The sequence below is a fragment of the Ailuropoda melanoleuca genome, chromosome 4 (assembly GCF_002007445.2).
Source record: "Ailuropoda melanoleuca isolate Jingjing chromosome 4, ASM200744v2, whole genome shotgun sequence".
Classification (NCBI taxonomy): domain Eukaryota; kingdom Metazoa; phylum Chordata; class Mammalia; order Carnivora; family Ursidae; genus Ailuropoda; species Ailuropoda melanoleuca.
Genome location: NC_048221.1, coordinates 97322830 through 97347479, shown reverse-complemented (window position 1 = coordinate 97347479; position 24650 = coordinate 97322830). Strand labels below are relative to the sequence as shown.

The 24650-nt window shown below is 39.7% G+C and overlaps 1 protein-coding gene across 2 annotated transcripts in view; it reads left to right on the top strand.

The window, feature by feature from the left end:
- Positions 1-16528, top strand: part of GCFC2 (GC-rich sequence DNA-binding factor 2) — a 61528-nt gene extending 45000 nt beyond the window's left edge. Inside the window, exons 14-17 of one of the 2 annotated variants that reach the window (XM_034659434.1) lie at positions 2057-2123; positions 3760-3906; positions 14023-14147; positions 14913-16528. In XM_034659434.1, coding sequence (XP_034515325.1) covers positions 2057-2123; positions 3760-3906; positions 14023-14147; positions 14913-15030 — 457 coding nt within the window. In that variant the 3' untranslated portion in view covers positions 15031-16528. Of the gene's footprint in view, positions 1-2056; positions 2124-3759; positions 3907-14022; positions 14148-14912 lie in introns of those variants that run through there. The other variant, XR_004624976.1, reaches the window with a different exon arrangement.
- The last annotated feature ends 8122 nt before the right edge of the window (positions 16529-24650 follow it).

Below are 24650 nucleotides of genomic sequence, written 5' to 3'. Positions count from 1 at the left end.
GGGGGGTAATCAGAAGGGGGAATGAAACATGAGAGACTATGGACTATGAGAAACAAACTGAAGACTTCAGAGGGGAGGGGGTGGGGGAATGGGATAGACTGGTGATGGGTAGTAAGGAGGGCACGTATTGCATGGTGCACTGGGTGTTATACGCAACTAATGAAGCATCAAACTTTACATCGGAATCTGGGGATGTCCTGTATGGTGATTAACATAATATAATATAATAAAATAAAATTAAATTAAATTAAAAAAGAAAGCTAGAAACTATCTGTGAATGGTGGATTTACTTTAGGAAACAAGTAGGGGTTTTTTTGTTTTTGTTTTCCTTGCCTGAGGAGACATTTTTCTAGATGGAAAATGTTGCTACGGCTGTTGCCAAAAGAAATTACTGCTTGTGCTCTCTTCTAGGGTTCTTAAGGGTTCAGGTCTCACATTTAGGTCTTTAATCCATTTTGAGTTTATTTTTATGTGTGGTGTAAGAAGTGGTCCAGTTTTCCAGCACCATTTGTTGAAGAGACTGTCTTTTCCCCTTTGAATATTCTTGCCTTTTTTTATTGTAGGATCAGTTGACGTAATAAGTATGGGTTTATTTCTGGTTCTTTATTCTGTTCCATTGATATAGGTGTCTATTTTTGTGCCAGTTTCATACTATTCTGACTACAGCTTTGTAGTATATCTTGAAATCTGGAATTGTGATACCCCCAGCCTTGTTCTTCCTTCTCATGATTGGTTTGACTGTTTGGAGTTTTCTGTTGCATACAAATTTTAATATTATTTGTCCTAGTTCTGTGAAAAATGCTGTTGGTATTTTGATAGGGATTGCATTAAATCTTTGGATTGCTTTGGGTAGTGTGGACATTTTAACAGTATTGGATCTGCTAATCCATGAGAATGGAATTAACTTTCCATGTGTTTTGTGTTGTCTGTCTTCAGTTTTTCATCCATGTTTTATAGTTTGTAGAGTGTAGGTCTTTCACCTCCTTGGTTAAGTTTATTTCTAGATATTTTATTCTTTTTAGTACAGTTATAAATGGGATTTTTTAATTTCTCTTTTTGCTACTTCATTATTAGTGTATAGAAATGCAACAAATTTCTGTGTATTAATTTTGTATCTTGTGACTACTGAATTCACTTATCAGTTCTGGTAGTTTTGGTGGAATCTTCAGGGTTCTATATACAGTATCATGAAGCAAGTAGTATTTGATGCATATTTATACATTTGCTAAGAAGGCATCAGTATAGTTCTGGATCATGAACTAAAGCTATCCAGTGAGTGTTCACAGGGTAGGAGAGCTTTCGTGAAGAGAGAAGAAAGGAACTTCTAAGCTTTCTGGCTAATTGAAATTGTGAAGCGATATCTGAATGTAAAAATATGTCCTGTTAAGTTTTGTTGTATAATATTTAAATAAGAAATTATTCATATGGTTCAAAGGTAAGAGTATGTATTTTTTAATTTATATTTAAAATGGGATCTTACTCCCTCCCACTCCTGCCCTCCATCCAGTTTTTGCCCTTCCTCCTCCATACACGTACCTGCATGCCATAATAATCACTGTTAGTAATTTTTTTACCTTTCCATAATTTCCTCATGCAATTAGAATACTTCTGTACGCCATAATCTTATTCCCCCACCCCCGTTCTATAGCAGAGGAAGTACGTTTGTAACCATTATCTTGTACGGTACTTTGCCTTAGTACATCTTTGAGATGTCATCACAAGAGTAGTTTCCTCATTTTTTAAGCTGCATAATATGCTTTCATATAATGTACTGTAACTGGTGGGCATGTGAGTGGTAAACCATTACCAACAGTGCTGTGAATAATTTTATAGACCTACCATCCAGTACAGGTGCAGCTACACCTCCAGAAGGCATTCTCAGAAATGGGGTGCTTGGATCAAAGTGTACATGTAACTTTGATATCATCAGAGCACTACATTTACATTCTGTCAACATGTTATGGTTTAATTCGGTTGTTTAAAAAAAAGAATTTTTTGAACTCTGGTTCTGAAAGATTAACAGTTTGCATTTTGTCCTCTCTCGGTTTCAAATTAGCACTGTAGAAAACAAAACATCACCGCATTCAAAGTTCCAAGAAAGGCAATTCTGGTCAGGTGTAAAGGTAAGCAGAAAACTACAAAAATAAATTTATTTTAAATCTGATATACTGTAGAGCAGAGATTATCAAACTTCTGTAAAGGACCAGATAGTGAATATTTTCTGCTTTGAATGTCTACAGAACTGTTCAGCTCTCTGCCTTTGTAGCTATAAATAATATGTAAACAAATGAGCATGGTTGTGTTTTGGTAAAACTTTACTTATGGACATTGAAATTTCAGTGTCCTGACTTTCACATGTTACAAAATATCCTTTTACCTTTATTTTCCCCCCAATCATTTCAAAATATAGAAACCATTCTTAGTTTACCGGCTCTGCAAAACCAGGCAGCAAGGTAGATTTAACCCACAAGCTATAGTTGGCCAAGCGCTAGTCTAAAAGATAAAGGATGAAGTCATTGCTAAGTCAGTGGTAATAGGGAGGAATGGTAAAAAGTTGGGTTCAGAAGATACTTAGGATGAAGCATTGAAAGGACTTGATGACTGAATTATAATTGCATCTGAAGAGTAGGGTTTTAGCCAAGTTTCTGACTTTGGCAACTTGGTAACTTACAGTGACATTCTTTGAGGGCATTGGAAAGGATACAGGAAGAACAGGTTTGAAGGAATGATAAAGGTCTGTTTCAGAGGGTGAATTGAACATATCTATGGGGAAAAATACTAGATCTATAAGTCTGAATTACAGGGGACAGATCTGAGTTGGAGATTTGGGAGTCAGCCACATGTAGGCAATATTTGGAACCATGGTCACGAATGACCACCTCTGAGGAGATGGGGTGAAGCATGAGAAGAAGGCTAAGAGTACAACCTTGGGAAACACATAAGAGGCAGGCAGAGAAAGTGAAGTCTTCAAAGAAGCATTAGAATTTATTGTGAAACTTAGACTGGTCACAAGAGGGTGGCATCATGGAAAAAGAGTGAAGACAAAGTATTAAATGCCACCCAAAAGAATTAGGAGAAAGACTGAAAATGTTTACTGGATTTGACAATTAGGTTTTGGGTGACCTCGGCAGACTTAGTTAATAGGGTGAATCCATATTTGTTATGTGGTTGAGTCAGGGAGAAACACTTTCCAGGAAGAGGGAACAACAATAATGACACACAGTGTAGAAAACCATTGCATGTTAGAGTAATAAATACAGAACTGGAAAGAAAATGGAAAAGACTATAAAATTCACAAAGATACGGATTTAGAGGAAGGAAGGGCAACCAATATTAGTTTTATTAGAATGTCATATTTTTTAATCTTATATATCAGAGCAATGACGGTTTCTCAGGCTCACACATTAGTAACAGTGGCACTGGCTTTAACGGCAGTCCTTCCTGAATCCTTGGGTCCTATGGGCTTGCACCCGGATGGTTCCAGACTCTGGGAGTGTGAATTGAGGAGGAGGATTATTGATCTGAAAAGGCTCCATCTGAAAAAGATGGATTTTGGGTGATAGTCCTAAAAAATAAGATGAGCAAATAAATGGAGGTTGGAAAGAATTAGGTATTTGTTCAGAAATGTTTTCTATTGATTGTAAAATTGATACTTCTAATGAGTTCTAAAGAGTTTGACCAACGTTTTATGTTTGTTGGAGGCTTATGCAGTTTTCCTTTAGAGAAACAGCTACATACTCATTTGATACTTTATTTTAGCTCTTCCGCAATATTCTTCTTTGGAATGGACTCCTCCCAGATGACACCTTGCAAGAACTAGGACTAGGGAAGCTGCTAAATCGTTACCTTATTATAGCTCTTCTTAATGCCATACCTGGGCCAGAGGTTGTTAAAAAGTGCAAACAGGTCAGTGTAATTTTATCATTTTTTAAAATTACATTAAAGTCTGTTTTGTGGGGCCCCTGGCTGTCTTGGTAGAGCATGTGACTTTTGATCTCAGGGTCATGACATTGGGTATAGAGATTACTTTAAACTTTTTTTTAAGTCTATTTTGTAACAGAATAATTAAAATGGTGGTACTCAAAAAATCAGTTTAATAGACTAGAAACCCAAAAGCAACCAACCCCTCAGTATTTAAGAATTAGTATACTGGTTTGCATTATCACCAGCAGGGAAAAGAAATATTTAATAAATGGTGCTGGGCCAGCTGGTTAACTCTTTACAAAAAGAATGTTAAAGTCTCAACTTCGACTAAATACCAGTATAAATTTCATATAAGGTATAAAAATGAAACTAAAATACTAAGAGGAAAATGTATCTTATGGTAAGGGAGTCCTTTTGAACTTTACAAGAGAAGAAATGATGAAAAAAAGTAAGCGACTTGATGAAAGTATAAAACTTCAGTGAATGAAAAAACATTTAATAGGTATTAAGATTATTTGATCATTGTTAAAACTGGAAGATAGGTTCATTGGTTACCATACTTATTCCTTCTGTTGGTGTGAAATTTTCTGTAATGAAAAGTTGAAAGGGAGTTGAAAAACTGAGAAATAAAAGTAATAAGCCATATAAAGATTAATATCCACATTCCTTGGGGCGCCTGGGTGGCACAGCGGTTAAGTGTCTGCCTTCGGCTCAGGGCGTGTTATGGGATCGAGTCCCACATCAGGCTCCTCTGCTGTGAGCCTGCTTCTTCCTCTCCCACTCCCCCGGCTTGTGTTCCCTCTCTCGCTGGCTGTCTCTAGCTCTGTCAAATAAATAAATAAAATCTTTAAAAAAAAAAAAAAAAAGATTAATATCCACATTCCTAAAAAGCTCTTTAAAGTTAGTAAACAATTCAGATATTACAGTTAAATGTGGACAAAAGACATGCAACAGGAAATTCAAAAAAAAATGTAAAAATTATTTCTAAACACGTGGAAAAGATTAACAGTACTAGTAATCAGAAATGCAAAATAATATAGTAAGAATATTATTGTACCTGTTATGCTGGCCAGTTTTTTTGTTTTGCGGGGCGGGGGGGTTTGCTGTTATTTCCTAATTCTTGTCATAAGCATGAGGAAACAATAGCACTTATTTCGGGGGCACCTAGAATGGGTGGTGCCGGGGTTCTGAAAAACAGTCTTTGCTGATGGAATGAGGGATAGAACTCCAGAGAGTTTGGGCATGATGGCTACAAACCTTTAAAGTTCATACCCCTTGACTTAGCAATTTTACTTCAAGGAATTTATCCTAAGATAAAAATCAGAGATGCACATGTAGATTTGTTAGAAAAGAAAATTCGGGGGGGGAGGTTAAGATGGCGGAGGAGTAGGGGACCCCTTTTTCAGCCGGTCCCCTGAGTTGAGCTGGATAGGTACCAGACCAGCAGGAATATCCACGGAATCAGCCTGAGACGCAGGAAGATACATCTGGATCTCTACAAATGAACATCTCCAGCGCTGAGTATCGAGGTACGAAGCGGGGAGCCGTGAAACCGCGCACAGATATCGGAAGCTAAACAGAAGGGGGAGGGAGCCGCCGTGTCAGGGCGCCGGGAAGCGGTAGCCACCTGCAAGGGGGAGCGGACAGACCGCGGACCCGCACGCTTGAGACAGCAGGCTGAGAAGGGAGCTCCGGGAGCGCACGCGGGACGGCTGGCGGTTGGCGGGCCACCTGCACGGGGGAGCAGGCGGACTCGCGGACGGCACCCGCGAGACAACAGACTTAGAACGCGAGCTCCAGGAGCGCGCGCGCAGGGCGGCTGGCGGGCCACCTGCACCGGGGAGCGGGCGGACCGCGGACCCGCACTCTGGAAACGGCAGACTGAGTCCGTGAGCCGGGAGCGTGCACCACCAAGCATCTCACGGAGCTCCGGAGCTCCGGTGTGCTCACTGGATCGAGGCTGAGACCGGGAGCTCCGGGAGCGTCCGCGGGGCGGCTGGCGGCTGGAGGGCCACCTGCACGGGGGAGCAGGCGGACTCGCGGTCAGCACCCGTGAGACACCAGACTGAGACGGGGAGCTCCGGGAGCCCGCGCGGGGCGGCTGGCGGCGGGCGGGGTTGGAAACACAAAGGACAGAGACGTGCCGGCCCTGGAAGTGAGGGCTGGGACGCCGGGTGTGGGGCGCACAGCCCGGGATGCTGCAGGGTTGAGCAGCACCAACAGAAACAGAGTTAAAGTGGCCAGAACATCAGTGGAGAACGATCCGCGATCCCTCTGTTCTGAGACAGAGGCTGAATTTCAGCCGCTGCTGCTCTCTCAGAAGAGGCATAGCAAACCGCCAGGGAAAGCCGCCAGAGAACAAAAGCCCGGAAATACCGGCTCACAGGGTGCCCATCCCCATCCCCCCTCGCAAGGGACACAGAGACTCTACCCAAACAGGGTTTTCTGAGTACCGGCAGGCAGGCCCCTCCCCCAGAAGGCAGGCTGAAAAATCAAGAAGCCCACAACCCGGAGCGCCTGAGTGGCGCAGTCACCAAGCACCTGTCTTCGGATTAGGGTGTGTTTACAACGTTCCGGAAAGGAGTCCCTCATCGGGCTTCTCCACCGGGAACCTGCTTCTTCCTCTCCCACTCCTCTGCTTGGGTTCCCTTTCTTGCTGACTGTCTCTCTCTCTCTCAAATAAATAAATAAACTCTTTAAGGAAGAAGCCCACATCCCTAAGATCTCTATAAAACAAGGGCGCACGGCCTGGGTCCCAGTCAACACTTGGGCTCTGGACAACCCTGCAATCTCTCTTCATCAGAATGACGAGAAGGAGAAGTCCCCCCCAGCAAAGAAAAGATAATGAGTCTGTGGCCTCTGCCACAGAATTGGCCTCGGCCACAGAATTAATACATATGGATGTATCCCAATTATCAGAAATGGAATTCAGAGCAACAATGGTCAAGATGATGAGTAAACTTGAAAAAAGCATCAGAGAAAGCGTTGCTGAGAATATAGAATCCCTAAGGGCAGAAATGAGAGCGAATCTGACAGAAATTAAAAATTCTATGGGCCAAATACAGTCAAAACTAGAGGCTCTGACGGCCAGGGTCACCGAGGCAGAGGAACGCGTTAGCGAATTGGAGGATGGGTTAGTAGAAGAAAAAACGAAAATAGAAGCTGGTCTTAAAAAAATCCACGCCCACGAATGTAGATTACGGGAGATTACTGACTCTATGAAACGATCCAATGTCAGAATCATCGGCATCCCTGAAGGGGTGGAGAAAAACAGAGGTCTAGAAGAGATATTTGAACAAATTGTAGCTGAAAACTTCCCTAATCTAGCAAGGGAAACAAGCATTCGTGTCCAAGAGGCAGAGAGGACCCCATCCAAGCTCAACCAGGACAAACCTACGCCACGGCATGTCATAGTGCAATTCGCAAATATTAGATCCAAGGATACAGTATTGAAAGCGGCCAGGGCAAAGAAATTTCTCACGTACCAAGGCAAAGGTATCAGGATTACGTCAGACCTGTCTACAGAGACCTGGAATGAGAGAAAGGCTTGGGGGGGCATTTTTAAAGCTCTTTCAGAGAAAAACATGCAGCCAAGGATCCTTTATCCAGCAAAGCTGTCATTCAGAATTGATGGAGAAATAAAGACGTTCCAAAATCGCCAATCATTAACCAATTTCGTAACCACGAAACCAGCCCTACAGGAGATATTAAGGGGGGCTCTATAAAGGTAAAAAGGCCCCAAGAGTGATACAGAGCAGCAAGTCACAACCGATACAAAGACTTTAAAGAGAAATGGCATCATTAAAATCATATCTGTCAATAATCTCTATCAATCTAAATGGCTTAAACTCTCCCATAAAACGCCACAGGGTTGCAGATTGGATAAAAAGACATGACCCATCCATTTGCTGTCTACAAGAGACTCATTTTGAACCCAAAGATGCATTCAGACTTAGAGTAAGGGGATGGAGTACCATCTTCCACGCAAATGGACCTCAAAAGAAAGCTGGAGTAGCAATTCTCATATCAGATAGACTGGATTTTAAACTAGAGGCCATAGAGAGAGATACAGAAGGGCACTATATTATTCTTAAAGGAAGTATTCAACAAGTGGATATGACAATTATTAATATATATGCCCCCAACAGGGGAGCAGCAAGATACACAAGCCAACTCTTAACCAAAATAAAGAGACATATAGATAAGAACACAGTAATAGTAGGGGACCTCAACACCCCACTATCAGAAATAGACAGAACACCCTGGCAAAAACTAAGCAAAGAATCAAAGGCTTTGAATGCCATACTCGACGAGTTGGACCTCATAGATATATATAGAACACTACACCCCAGAACCAAAGAATACTCATTCTATTCAAATGCCCATGGAACATTCTCAAGAATAGATCATGCTCTGGGACACAAAACAGGTCTCAGCCAATACCAAAAGATTGAAATTATCCCCTGCATATTCTCAGACCACAACGCTCTGAAATTGGAACTCAACCACAAGGAAAAACCTGGAAGAAACTCAAACACTTGGAGGCTAAGAACCATCCTGCTCAAGAATGACTCGATAAACCAGGAAATCAAAAAACAAATTAAACAATTTATGGAGACCAACGAGAATGAATACACAACGGTCCAAAACCTATGGGATACTGCAAAGGCAGTCCTAAGGGGGAAATACATAGCCATCCAAGCCTCACTCAAAAGAATAGAAAAATCTAAAATGCAGTTTCTATATTCTCACCTCAAGAAACTGGAACAGCAACAGAGGGACAGGCCTAACCCACTGACAAGGAAGGAGTTGACCAAGATTAGAGCAGAAATCAATGAATTAGAGACCAGAACCACAGTAGAGCAGATCAACAGGACTAGAAGCTGGTTCTTTGAGAGAATCCATAAAATTGATAGACCACTGGCAAAACTTGTCCAAAAACAAAGAGAAAGGACTGAGATTATTAAAATTATGACTGAAAAGGGAGAGGTCACGACCAGCACCATTGAAATTGCAAGGATTATTAGAAACTTTTATCAACAGCTATATGCCAAAAAACTAAACAATCTGGAAGAGATGGAGGCCTTCCTGGAAACCTATAAACTACCAAGACTGAAACAGGAAGAAATAGATTTCTTAAATAGGCCAATTAACTATGAAGAAATTGAGTCAGTGATAAACAACCTTCCAAATAATAAAACTCCAGGCCCAGACGGTTTTCCTGGGGAATTCTACCAAACATTCAAAGAAGAAATAATACCTATTCTCCTAAAGCTATTTCAAAAAATAGAAACAGAAGGAAAGCTACCAAACTCATTCTATGAGGCTAATATTACCTTGATCCCCAAACCAGGCAAAGACCCCCTCAAAAAGGAGAATTACAGACCGATTTCTCTAATGAATATGGATGCCAAAATCCTCAACAAGATCCTTGCTAATAGAATCCAACAGTACATTAAAAGGATTATCCATCATGACCAAGTGGGATTCATACCTGGGATGCAAGCATGGTTCAACACTCGCAAATCAATCAATGTGATACATCATATCAACAAGAAAAGACTCAAGAACCATATGATCCTCTCAATTGATGCAGAAAAAGCATTTGACAAAATACAGCATCCTTTCCTGATTAAAACCCTTCAGAGTGTAGGAATAGAGGGTACATTTCTCAATCTCATAAAAGCCATCTATGAAAAGCCTACTGCAAGCATTATTCTCAATGGGGAAAAGCTGGAAGCCTTTCCCTTAAGATCAGGAACACGACAAGGATGCCCACTCTCGCCACTATTATTCAACATAGTACTAGAAGTCCTTGCAACAGCAATCAGAAGACAAAAAGGGATCAAAGGTATCCAAATCGGCAAAGAAGAAGTCAAACTGTCTCTCTTTGCAGATGACATGATACTCTATATGGAAAACCCAAAGGAATCCACTCCCAAACTATTAGAAGTTATAGAACAATTCAGTAAGGTGGCAGGATACAAAATCAATGCCCAGAAATCAGTTGCATTTCTATACACGAATAACGAGACTGAAGAAAGAGAAATTAGGGAATCCATCCCATTTACAATAACACCAAAAACCATGCGTTACCTTGGAATTAACTTAACCAGAGACGTAAAGGACCTATATGCTAGAAACTATAGATCACTTTTGAAAGATATTGAGGAAGACATAAAAAGATGGAAAAATATTCCATGCTCATGGATTGGAAGAATTAACATAGTTAAAATGTCCATACTACCCAGAGCAATCTACACTTTCAATGCTATCCCGATCAAAATACCGAGGACATTTTTCAAAGAACTGGAACAAATAGTCCTTAAATTTGTATGGAACCAGAAAAGGCCCCGAATCTCCAAGGAACTGTTGAAAAGGAAAAACAAAGCTGGGGGCATCACAATGCCGGATTTCGAGCTGTACTACAAAGCTGTGATCACAAAGACAGCATGGTACTGGCACAAAAACAGACACATCGACCAATGGAACAGAATAGAGAACCCAGAAATGGACCCTCGGCTCTTTGGGCAACTAATCTTTGATAAAGCAGGAAAAAACATCCGGTGGAAAAAAGACAGTCTCTTCAATAAATGGTGCTGGGAAAATTGGACAGCTACATGCAAAAGAATGAAACTTGACCACTCTCTCACACCATACACAAAAATAAACTCCAAATGGATGAAAGACCTCAATGTGAGACAGGAATCCATCAAAATTCTAGAGGAGAACATAGGCAACAACTTCTATGACATCGGCCAGAGCAACCTTTTTCACGACACATCTCCAAAGGCAAGAGAAATAAAAGATAAAATGAACTTATGGGACTTTATCAGGATAAAGAGCTTCTGCACAGCCAAGGAAACAGTCAAAAAAACTAAGAGACAGCCCACGGAATGGGAGAATATATTTGCAAAGGACACCACAGATAAAGGACTGGTATCCAAGATCTACAAAGAACTTCTCAAACTCAATACACGAGAAACAAATAAACAAATCATAAAATGGGCAGAAGATATGAACAGACACTTTTCCAATGAAGACATACAAATGGCTAACAGACACATGAAAAAATGTTCAAAATCATTAGCCATCAGGGAAATTCAAATCAAAACCACACTGAGATACCACCTTACGCCAGTTAGAATGGCAAAGATAGACAAGGCAAGAAACAACAATTGTTGGAGAGGATGTGGAGAAAGGGGATCCCTCCTACATTGTTGGTGGGAATGCAAGTTGGTACAGCCACTCTGGAAAACAGTGTGGAGGTCCCTTAAAAAGTTAAAAATTGAACTACCCTATGACCCAGCCATTGCACTACTGGGTGTTTACCCCAAAGATACAGACGTAGTAAAGAGAAGGGCCATATGCACCCCAATGTTCATAGCTGCATTGTCCACAATAGCCAAATCATGGAAGGAGCCGAGATGCCCTTCAACAGATGACTGGATTAAGAAGCTGTGGTCCATATATACAATGGAATATTACTCAGCTATCAGAAAGAACGAATTCTCAACATTTGCTGCAACATGGACGGCACTGGAGGAGATAATGCTAAGTGAAATAAGTCAAGCAGAGAAAGACAATTATCATATGATTTCTCTCATCTATGGAACATAAGAACTAGGAGGATCGGTAGGGGAAGAAAGGGATAAAGAAAAGGGGGGTAATCAGAGGGGGGAATGAAACATGAGAGACTATGGACTGTGAGAGGCAAACTGAGGACTTCAGAGGGGAGGGGGTGGGGGAAGGGGATAGCCTGGTGATGGGTAGTAGGGAGGGCACGTATTGCATGGTGCACTGGGTGTCATACGCAACTAATGAAGCATCAAACTTTACATCGGAATCTGGGGATGTACTGTATGGTGATTAACACAATATAATAAAATAAAATTAAAAAAAAAAGAATTGCACAACAGAAAAAAAAAAAATTCAGTGAGTAAATTTGAGATCTAAGTAGCTTTATTAAGGATCCGTGAATCAGGCAGCATTCCATCTAGCAAGTAGAGAGATCCTATCAGGAGTTGTACAAAATGGAAGGCTTTCATAAGAAAGAAGGTGAGACAAGAAAGCTATTAGAAGAAAAGGATTATTTCAGGCCGGCAGAAGGTCTTATTGAGGAGAGGAGAATGGCATGGTTTTTATCATGCAGACGACCTCACTATAGTGCGCTTCCAGAAACTCGAGATGGTTAAAAAGTTCACTGATTGTTATACGCGACTAATGAATCATCAAACTTTACATCGGAAACCGGGGATGTACTGTATGGTGACTGACATAATATAATAAAAAAACATTAAAAAAAAAATAGAAAAAAAAAAAGTGACATGCCTTGAATTTGCTGTTGTAAGGAGAAAATGACCCTATTTGGGGCTTGTTTCTTTGTCAGAGTTTAAGTACAAAGAATATTATTGTAGCATTTATAATAGTTGGAAACAACCTAAATATCCAAAAACATTGTCTATTCATCAGATAAAAGAATATGGAAAAATGTTTATAAATTTAAAAACAACATAAGACATTAGATAGCAATTCCTAACCCGTCACAATTTTTTGGTCTATGGTTTTTATATCATGTAGTTTTAAACTACATTATCTCCCAAAAATTGAATTCATTGCCCATCCTCTATATTTCAGGTTCAGTTTAGTCCCCTTTGACCATGAGTCTACTATCAGAAGTAGAAAAGTAGGAGGACATTCTCTCCGCAGCTTGTGGCTAGAAAGCCATGCCAGGGAGCACCTGGGTGGCTCAGGTGGTTGAGTGGCCTACTCTTGGTTTGGCTCAGGTCATGATCTCAGGGTACTGAGATGGAGCCCCGCATTGGGCTCCCTGCTGAGCGAGGAGCCTGCTTGGGGTTCTTTCCCTCTACACTGCCCCACACTCCACTCACACACATGGTGTGCTTGCTCTCTCTCAAATGAATAAATTTAAGCTTTTATTTATTTGAGAGTGAGAACATGAAGGGGTGAGGGTCAGAGAGAGAAGCAGACTCCCTGATAGAAGGGAGCCCCATGCGGGACTCCATCCTGGGACTCCAGGATCATGACCTGGGCCGAAGGCAGTCGCTTAACCAACTGAGCCACCCAAGTTCCCAATGAATAAATAAATCTTAGAAAAGAAAAAACCATGCCAAGACAGTGTGGCTTTCAATTCTGGGATCATTTATGGGAAAGCTAGGTAGTTCTATGAAAATTTTATTGAGATACGTGATACAAAGCAAGAGAAAAGCATGTGCAAATAACTTTAAATTTCAGTCCGGTAAGGGCTGGGTTTTTAAACCTTAAAGAAGAGATAGGTGATTAAAGAAGAGGATAAATCTTTTTCTTCAACTGTTTTCAAAAGAGTACATTCCAGAACTTTAACATACTTTACAATGTATGTGTGGTATATTTTTCCCAACTTTTTACTTTGTGGTATATTTTTCCCAACTTTTTACTTTGAGAGGTACTGATCTTAACTGTAGGATAACCTATCTATTTGTCCAAGAATTTCTTTGAAGAGTATGATCTCAGGATTTTCCTTCCTCCCATTCTCTCATTTTTTTTGTTTTTACCAAAACTGTCCCCAAAATCATATTACCTTTAGCATATTACCTTTGGTGTTCCCCCCCCAAAGAAAAATTGAATGCAACAGCCTCTGTATGCTGCCAAGAACACCTGAAGCAGCATATTAAAAGATCAAAACCATAATTTTTTTTATTCTGTGTATCTTCCATTCATCTACTTGATTCCTTAACTATAATTTGTTTATGTAGATCATATGCTAGGTCACCCAATTTCTTAGTATGAAATACTAAATGTATATATTTTATATTTAAGTTGACTGTGTTTTGCATCTAGGCATTTCTAGTGTTTAGTGTAAATTGCATTTGTACAGATTTAATGGCTCAGTAACACTGCGTATAGAAAGTATTACAAATACCCCTAGAGAGTACTCAAAGAATAGTCTATTTTAAGCTCTTGGCATTAAAATACTATTTTTTAAGAAGTATAAACTTTGACAAAAATTCTCAAAATTTATTCTACCATAACCGTAAAGGAGCAAAAGGCCTTAAGTAACTCGTTATTAAAAACTTGACCTTGTGTTTTAATTAACAGATAGCAGCATATTTACCAGAAAAATGGTTCCAAAACTCTGCCATGAGAACATCTATTCCCCAGCTAGAAAACTTCATCCAGTTTTTGTTGCAGTTTGCATATAAATTATCTGGAAGTGAATTCAGGTAATTTTGCATATTTGTATCTCCATAAGCATATTTCAAGGATTCTGTTTTACACGCAGCAATTTTTAGAAAGATTTGTACTTTCCCTCTGTTTTTAAAAGTCTATGAAGACTTCCACTATGAAATTAGTAGATCTTTTTATGTTCTATCTTTGGAATCACTATTTTATACTCACACCTCATGCCTAATAATTCATATTCTTAAATGTAAGTCTCTTCCAAAATAAGCATTTCCAGAAAACTATCACACAGGAGAGTTTAGGAAACTATAAATCAAAAGCCTCTTATTAAGCGTGTTTTTCATTTTCCTGGCCATTTCAAAATCTCAACAATTGTTAAGTACAGGTCTGCAGCCTGCTGTTTACCCAGCAATAGCTAGAATCTGTTTTGGATGTTTCATTAACACCACTAAATGTACAGTGGTGTTCTGGTAAACCACTTCCAAAAGTTTAAAAATTTTTTTAAAATCACAGATTTGTAGCATTTCTGTGGGTAAATATTCCCATAGAGGCTCCCACCATAATAGTCCTTACAAGCTGATAGCCCCACACCATAACTCAGTTTTTTAATGATAGATTTAACTGCTTTTTACAATCATTCACATTAAAATTTGCCAGCATACATCCCCTAGTAACCTATATATGAGTGCTGTATGGAAAAGGTAACATCTGAATATTTTATGCTGTTCTAGATATTGCCTTAAAATTTTTGTTTAACAACTGATGATTCACTATGCTCTCAAACATTTTTTTTGTTTGTTTTTCAGGGATGAAGTCAAAGAAATAATTCCTATTCTGGTGAAAATAAAAGCTTTGAATCAAGCAGAATCCTTCATAGAAGAGTATCACCTAGACCATCTGAAATCAGTAGTTAGAGAAGTTTGAACAAACTACAGGAAAGTACTAATATGAGATTTTCACATAATCACACTTGCCTCCTTTGCTTGGGGGCTGGGTGGAGCGGGACTCCATCCTTCCATTCCCTTCCTCTTATTTTACCTTCTGGTATCATGAAAGCCTGCCCCCCTGTGGTGGTTGCAGAAATTAAGCACAGGGGTGCACTAACTGTTTAACATACTCGCTTTGATTCTTTTCACTTTTCCAGTTGAAGAGAAATTGGAGAAACCTTGCTGGTTGGGCTTGGTGAGTCTTCTGAACTGCACCATAAAAACATCTGTTATCTTCATTTTAACTATCTGTTTACAAATAAGTTAAAATGGAAATCTTAATTGGAATGAATTACTTGCTAAGTGTTAACTGAGTAAAGGTACCTTAAGGCTTTTGATAACTACTGATTGTCAAATTGTACCTTCAGAAATCTGTACCAGGGACGCCTGGGTGGCTCAGAAGGTTAATAAGCATCTGCCTTCAGCTCAGGTCATGATCCCAGAGTCCTGGGATTGAGTCCTGCATCTGGCTCCTTGCTTGGCTGGGAGCCTGCTTCTTCCTCTCCTGGCCGCTCCCCCTCCTCGTGCTCTGACAAACAAAAGCTTTTAAAAAAAATCTGTACCAACGTATTTTGCCAACACAAGTGTAACAGGCCAGTGAACTCCCCCCACCCCCCCCCACCACACCATAGGTACTATTTTTAACTCAAGATTTTTTACATCTAAATTTGCATTATTTTAATTATTCATTTTGGCTATTAGAGAGTAAGTACTTGGTTTTTTAAATAACCCATTCATCTTATGGATTTGTCAGAACTTTATAAAGATATTGATGTTTTGCCTATGTTATAATGTCCTCATTGCCATTTTTATTTTAATTTTGTATATGATGTTTTAGTGTGCTAAGGCCGTACTTGTTAGGGAAGTTCCTATTTTGTTAGGAAACAGGTATTTAAATACTCAGAACAGGTGATAACCCTGATAAAATATTTGTGTAATCAAAAAAAATTGAAAAAGTTACTAGTAAACTCTCATTTCGAGAAATCTTTTCTTAAATCTATTTAAGTAACTCAAGAGCAACCCTGAATATGTATTTTGTTAATTATTGCCCCAAAGATAATCAGGAAAAATTTGATTATATAGGATTTGAGCATGTGGCTTCTGCCATTATCACCTCTAGTTTTGAAGCTGTGTATATTTTAACAGATTATTTCTACTGCAGTGAAGACTTGTGATTCACTAGTAGGAACAGTTGAAATTTTCTTTTAGTTACACAAATTATATAGGAATAGGATCTTCTAGAAAATTCAAACCATTACTGAGAGATATTTAGCATTCCTGCACAATTACTGTCCCAGAGGTAACTGCTCTTTTCATTTTAATGTTATCCTTTCAGACCTTTACTTACACAAACGTGTGTGTTAACATAAGTGACAGATCTTTGTTGCATATGAAATTTTTAATTTTTATTAATAAAATGTGTATTTGGAAATTTCCCTAAGGCTTCTGCATTTTTAATTAAAGATGTGTTGGATGTGTTGCCTACGTTTTTAATTTGGGGAGAGAGATTTTTCATAGGATGGAAAATATTTATTAGAACTGCTTTCAAAACTACTAATTGATTTAAACTCCCAATAGTTTAACTACATTTCATTATACTGGACTTCATTCTATGTGGAGTTTGAACCTCAAGATTTTTATCCATCATATACTCTAATTGAGGATATTCAAAAACGTGTGAAACTTGCTTTTAATTTAATCCCCAGTGCAGATTTTTTCTTTTTCCCCTGTGACTGTGGGATGGATGGAATGAAGGGGAGGAACAACTAGCAAGAGCAAAATTTTGAGTTAGAAATTCATCTCCTATCTCAATTCTCTCCCTGGATTTTTTAGCATTTTGTTCACATAAAGAATGAAGTTTTTACAGAATCAGAAAGGTGACTTAAAACTTATTCATGATGGTTGTTAGGAACCCAAAAATGGCCATGAATAAACACCTCAGAACAATTGATTTTTGCATTTCTTAGGCCTGTGACAAAGTGTTTATGTAGATATACCAAATATACCATATGTGACACAAAACCTGAAAAAGATAGAATTACAACCAATATCCTTCATGAACATAGGAAAAAAAGTCCTTCAAACATGAGCAAACACTAGCAGTGTATAATAAGGATGATAATACATCTTGACTAAATAAGTTTTCTTCTAGAAGGGCAAGGTTTAACATTAGAATGTCCAATCAGTATGATTCACCTATGAACAGAGTAAAAGAGGAAAACTATCATCTCAATGATTATAGGACATGAATTGGACAAAATTCGACATCCTCTCACAATACAAACCCCGGGAGTATAAATTCCTCAGTCTGATAAAGAGCATCTGCAAAAGAACATCTACGCTTAACATCATACTTCAGGGTGAAATATTAAGCAAACCAAGGGTGTCTGCTCTCACCGGTCCTCAGACTTGGTCATTGTAATTATCCTGTTTTCAAGTTTGCTGATTCGATTTTCTGTCTGCTCCAATTCACTGTTGAACTCCACTAGTAAACTTTTAATTTCAATTATTATACTTTCTAGCCTGAGAATTTGGTTCATTTTTATAATTTCTGTGTATTTATGGATATTCTCATTTTGTTGGTATATCCCTTTTCTGGTTTCTTTCAATTGCTTGTCCATGGTTCCCTTTAGCTCTTTGAGCATATTTAAGACAGTTGTTTTAAAGTTTTTCTCTCTTAATTCCAATATCTGTGGTTCTCCAGGGATGTTTTCTATTATTTTGTTTCTTTGATGGCCATACTTTCCAGTGTGTCTGAATGTCTTGTGACTTTTTTGTTGTTGTTGAAAACTGGACATTTAAATATTATAATGTGATTCTGGAAATCAGATATCCCCTCTCCTTTCCCAGAGTTTCTTTTATTATGATTATTGGACTGTAGTCCATTTATTTACTGATATTTCCAAACTATTTTTGCAAAGCTTTAATTCCTTATTATGTGTAATCATTGAAGTCTTGTCTCTTGTGTTTAGATAGTTTTCCTTGAAAGCCGGGAGCTAGACAAATACTTCTCCCAGTCTTTGCCAATTGTCTCTTTTCTGGGTTACTCCCTGAGCACTTACCAGGCTTGCACTAAGTCCAACAACCTGAGTTGAAAGCTTAGGGTCTTCTCAGGTCTTTTCTGAGCATGCATCTTGCCCTTGACATATGTGTGGCTTTCTATATTTCCCTGTATATGCTTTTGAATAGTCTAATTCCCCAAAGTAGCTCTCTTCCCCCCAGCTTTTTCTCCCAGGCCTGAGGTGATACATTGTGCAACTGTAATCTTTTCACCCAGGCATCTGTGCGTTGTTGGTTTGCCTTACACTCGTTTTTGAGCAATCCCTGCTGCTTTTCTGGACTGAGTTTCAAGTTAGGCAACACAGGTGAGTGCTTTGCTTCAGTCCTGCAGGTACCCACAGGCAGGCTACAATAGATAAAAGCCATAATTTGTGAGTAAGGTTGTTCTGTTCCCTCCAGAAATAGGGACCAAAGTCTAACACTGAGAATACAGCTGCCATTTTCAAGTCTGCTGCCACATCAAAAGGGCGAGTAAAAATGCCACAAAGCTTTCCTATCATTTTATTTTCTTCCAGTTTTATTGAAATACAGTTGACATACGGCACTATGTAAGCTTAAGGTGTACAGTGTAATGATATGATTTTCATATATTGTGAAATAATTACCACAATAAATTTAGTTAATATCAGTCCTTTCATACATATACCCCAAAAAAAGGAAAAAATGGATTTTTCTCCTTGTGATGAGAAGTTTTAGCATCTTCTCTCTTAACAAGTTTCAGATGTACCATACTTTAGTGTTTATAGCCCTTGTGTTGTACATTATTACATCAGTACTCATGTATCTTAAAACAGGAAGATTGTACATTTGATCACCTTCATCAAATTTCCCCATCCCTCCCCATCCCCTGCCTTTGGTAACCATGAATCTGATCTCTTTATGAGTATTTATTTCACGTCCACTTTTAAGTAAGATACAGTATTTGTCTTTCTCTGACTTCTTCACTTAGCATAATACTCTTCAAGTTCCATCCTTATTGACACAAATGGCAGGAAATCCTTTTTGTGGCTGAATAATATAATATTCTGTGTGGTGTGTGTGTGTGTGTGTGTGTGTACATACAAACATAACACAATTTCTTTATCCATTCATCTGCCACCGGACACTTGGTTTGTTTCTGTGTCTTGGCTATTGTAGATAATGCTTCTGTGAATGTGGGGGTGGAGGTAATTCTTTGACAGTATTTTTGTTTCCTTCAGATACATATATGCCAGAAGTGGAAATGCTGGATCTTAGGGTAATTTATTTTTAAGTTTTTGAGGAAACCCCATACTGTTTTCATAGGGGCTGTACGTGTTTACAAGCCCCCCCCCCCCCCCCCCCCCCCCCCCNCCCCCCCCCCGCCCAGCAGTGCACCAGGGTTCCCTCTTCTCCACATCCTCACAGGCATTTGTTTTCTCACGTCCCTTCGATGATGCTGTTCTGACAGCTGGGAGGAGGTAGCTCATTCTCTTGATTTGCATTTCCCTAATGAGTAGTGATTTTGAGCTAATAATGATTTTCATGTACCTGTTGGCCATTCTTATTTTTTCTTTGGAAAAAAATGTCTTTTAGGGTTTTTGCCCAGTTTTAATTGGATCACATGTTTTGCTATTGAGTTGGAGGAGTTCTTTCATATTTTGAATATTAACCCCTTGTCAGATATATGGTTTGCAAATATTATTTTCCGATTCTGTAGGTTGTCTTTTCGTTTTGCTGATTGTTTCTTTTGCTGGGCAGAAGCTTTTTAGTTTGACATAGTCCCACTTATTTATTTTTTGTTTTTCCTTGAACTTCAGGTGTCATCCAAAAGATCATTGCCAAGACCCATGTCAAAAATCTCTTTTCCTGTGTTTTCTTCCAGGAGTTTTATGGTTTCCAGTCTTACATTTAAGTCTTTAATCCATTTCAAGTTAATTTTGTGAATGGTGAAAGAGGTCTATTTTTATCCTTTTATATATGAATATGCAAATTTTCCAGCATCATTTATTGAGAGACTATCTTTTCTCCACTGAGTATTCTTGGCTGTCTTGTCATGTGTTAGTTGCTTGTATATGCATGGGTTTATTTCTGGGTTTTCAGTTGTGTTCCATTGGTCTGTGTGTCTGTTTTTATGCCAGGACCATACTGTTTTGATTGCTTTGGTTTTTTGGTGTCTTATTGCCCATGTAAATTTAGGATTTTTTTTTCTTCTGTAAAAAATGCCATTGGAATCTTGATGGGAATTGCATGTAATTCAAAGATGGTTTTGGGAAATTCGGGCATTTTAACAATATTAATTTCTCCAATCTGTGAACATGAGATACAGTTCCATGTATTTGTGTCTTCTTTGATTTCTTTCATCAATGTCTCATAGTTTTCAATGTAGAGAGTTTTCATCTTCTGGTTAAATTTATTAAGTACTTGCATTGTTTTTGATGCTATTGTAAATGGGATTGTTTTCTTCATTGATTTTCAGTTAATCATTGTTATGTTATAGAAACACTACTGATTTTTATATATTAATTTTGTTTCCTGCAACTTCATTGAATTCATTGGTTAGATTTAACAGTTTTTGGGGGGGGGAGTCTTTAGGATTTTATACATATAAAGTCATGTCATTTGCAAATAAAACCAATTTTACTTCTTCCTTCTCAATCCTGATGCCTTTATTTCTTTTTCTTGCCTGATTGCTCTGACTAGGACTTCCAGTACTGTGTTGAACAGGAGTTGTGAGAGTGGGCACATTTGCCTTGTTCCTAATCTTAGAGGGAAAGCTTTCAGCCTTTCACCATTGAATGTTAGCTGTTGACTTGCCATATATAGTCTTTGACTTTTGATAATTTATAATGTGTCTCAATATAGTTTTATTTAGATTCAACCTGTTTGGGGTCTTTTGGTCTTCATGGATCTGGATGTCCATTTTTCTCAAGGTTTTGGAAATTTTCAGCCATAATTACCTTAAATGTACAGTTGATCTTGAACAACACAGCTTTCAACTGTGCAAGTCCACTTGTCTGGATTTTTCTTTTTTATATAGTACAGTACTGTAAATGTATTTTCCTTACACTTTTTGTAATAACATTTTATCTTCTCTAGCTTACTTTATTGGAAGAATACAGTATATGTATTAAATGCATGTAGCATACAAAGTATGTGTTAATTGACTAGTTATGTTATCAGTAAGGCTTCCAGTCAGTAGTAGGCTGTTACGTAGTTACGTTTTGGGGGAGCTGAAAGTTTTATGTGGATTTTCAACTGCATAGGGGTTGGCATCCCTAACCCCTGCATTGCTAAAAGGTCAACTATACTTTTTTATCCCTTTTTCTTTTTTCTGGAATTCCCATAATACAGATATTGTTTCTTTTGATTGTATCCCACAAGCCCTGTAGACTTTCTTCACTCTTTTTCATTCTTTTTGCTTTTTTGCTCTTCCGAGTAGATAATTTCAAATGTTCTGTCTTCAGGGTCACTGATTCTTTCACATGGTCGAGTCTGCTTTTGAAGCTCCCATTGAATTCTTCAGTTCAATCACTGTATTTTTCAGCTCTAAGATTCCTGTTTGGCCTTTCTTTGTTGAACTACTCATTTTGTTTATGCATTGTTTTCCTACTTCCTTTAGTTGTCTGTGTGTTCTTTTAGTTCCCTGAATTTCTTTAAAAGGATTATTCTGAGTTCAGTTCATAGACCTCAATTTCTTTAGGTCAGTTAGTAGGTTTTACTTGTCTCCTTTGGTGGTGTCAAGTTTATCTGATATTTTGTAATCCTTGATTCTTTCTGTTGGTATCTGTACATTTGAGTAAGCAGTCTTTCTTCCAGACTTTGTAAGATTGCTTTGGCAGAGAAAATTCTTCACTAGTCTTCTCAGTTTGGGTGTTTGGACTTGTTATCTGGTAACATCCTTGAGCAGGTGGGACTTGCTATAAGGGTCTGTTTTGGGGTGAGGCCACTACTGGAGCTCTGAGGTGGGGGTGGGATGTGCTGGCTGAGAATAGTCGGATAGGACTGCTGGCTTATTTGGTGAAGCAAGGCTGTAGGATGAACTCTGCCTAGGTTCTCTGGTCACCTGGGTTCTTTGGTCAGGGTTAGGAGACAGGGTTGCTAGGTGCTATACTGTGCTATACTCAGCAGGAGGTAGGATTATGAATTAATTTCCCTGTCCTCACAGGGCAGCAGAACAGGTCCCAGGTCCTTTCACAGTAACTTATTTGGGGACCTAAATCAGATAAGACTGTACACTGGATTCCCTGGCCACATGGGGCCGGCGGACCCTGCCAGAGTCTCCATTTAAGTGTTGTCAGGCTATGGTGCTTTCCCGGTGTTCCAGCCAAGCTTTCTGGGCAGGCGGGATTCAGGAGCTGCATTCAGCAGTGGGAAGGGCTATCAACCAGCTTCCCTGCCCGGGCAGAGTAGGAGATCTAACGCCAAGCAGCCTCCCAGATGTTCCCGGTTAGTTTCTCAACTAAGATGAGCCAGAAGCTTCTCGGCAGTGACTGGGCCCGTGACGGAGCTGCCCGGATGACGCAGGAACGCCAGCCCTAAGTGTCCCCTCAGGTGTTTCCAGTCAGGCTTTCTGGTCAGGAGGGGCCAGGAGCTAGGCCCAGTGGTGTTATAAATCAGCTTCTCTGCCGGGGTGGAGGAGGGGAATTCGTTCTATGTTCGGACACGTAGGTTGTTTGTGGTCGTGATTCAAGCCGACTTGCCCCCTAGACTCTGCTCCGAAGACGAGCAGCGGGGCTGCCGCGCTCTCCGGCCGCTCGTGGGTACTCCGAGCTGGCTTCTCCTGCAAGGTAAGGCTGGGGGGACTCCCACGAAGTGACCCAGTGTTCCGGGCGATGCCAGCTGGTCCCCTGTGTTCTCTCTTCCACTGGGGGAACCGTAGACACGGGAAGACCTCTTGCTGGGGTGCTGCCTCGCCGAGCGCAGGGGGCAACGTGGTGAATCTGTAGCTACTCTGCGTCCTCTTTGATCGCAGTCTGTCTTGGTCTCTGTGGTGGGGGCGGAGGGGGGGTGCCTTAGCCTCAGCCTCACGGCTGTGGTCTAGGGTCTTTCAGTGGTGTCTTCTCCATGCGTCCTTGTTAATTCTCGTAAAGAGGTGCAAAGTCTGGAATGACCTGTGTTGCTATTTTGGTGACTTCCTGCCATTGTAAAGTTGCCTTTTTTTTTTTTTTTTAAATCCCGTGTTTGCTTGGTTGTTATCAACGTGATTGTGTTCTTGAGTTCTGAAAAAGTTGTTTTTGACCATTCCTGCTTGTTTTTTAATGTTTCTGTGGGAGGGCAAGACCTTGACTCTGCCTACTCTATCATTTTGCTCGTGTGTGTTGTTTTAAAAATTTCCCTTTAGCGTTGTGGTAGGACAACTGCTTAAAAGAAATAACTCCCTGAGTCTTTTATATACTGCACAGCATTCAAACTGTTAGGTTTTTCCAATTAGAAAAAGAAAAACGATACATTTAAATTCAGTTTTCCAGGCTAGGCTAGTCTCTGCCCCATTCGAAGGGCTGCAATGTTGCAGACACTGTGCGAGGCATTTTGTGTCTCTTGCTCACAGAAGCTCGTGAGATCAGTGCTTCTCCCTTTTACAAACGAGGTCGCTCAGAGAGGTAAGCAGTGAGGCCCAAGGGGCACGGGGGTAGGTGATGAGGCTAATGTTAAACCTCGGGAGTGCCTGAGTCGGAAGTCTTAACGTCAGTTCTTTAAAGAAGTCTCCATATCAGAATACGATGGGACAGTAGGGATGTTTTACGAAGCTCCTGATAGGATTCTAATGCACAACCAATTCTGAGAATCACTGCACTTCACATTTTGCTTCTTATAGAAACGGCATAACGGAGGTGAAATTCAAGACTGGTCATTCTGCTCTAAATGAGGCCTCTAACCAAAATGTTCGGGTCGTTTTCAGTGAAGGCAGTAGAGTGACCAACTTGTCCTGGTTTGCTGGGGACTTCTCCGATTCCAGCACTGGGTGTCCTGCATCTTGAAAAACCCCCGAGTCCTGGCAAACCACGAAGGCTGGCCGCCCTACCAGGCAGATGTTTATGGAATTTAATGATCTGTATTGGTCTTTGATGATTTAAAAATCCTAGATGTGTTTCGGAAAATTTGAGTACAGTAAGGAAGTGGTTTCCCTACATATTTCTCTTTAGCTTTAAGAAGTTCAAATGGGGGCACCTGGCTGGCTCAGTCTGTAGTGTGTGTGACTTCATCTCAGGGTTGTAAGCTCGAGCCCCACGTTGGGTGTAGAGATTACTTAAAAATAAGCCCAAGTATGTCTGGAATATTCTGCATTTTTCAATGAACAAACTCTCTGTTCTTTTCTTAACAGAGAACTTAGTTTTTTAGAAATTTTTAAAGGGCACCCCCTAGACCTGAAGAAATACTTAGCACCATTTACTAACCATTTATGTCCAAATATTTAAAAATAATACATAGGAGTGCCTGGCTGGCTCACCCAGAAGAGCGTGTGACTCTTGATCTCAAAGTTGTGAGTTCGAGCCCCATGTTGGGTGTAGAGATTACTTAAATGTTAAGGATGTTTTT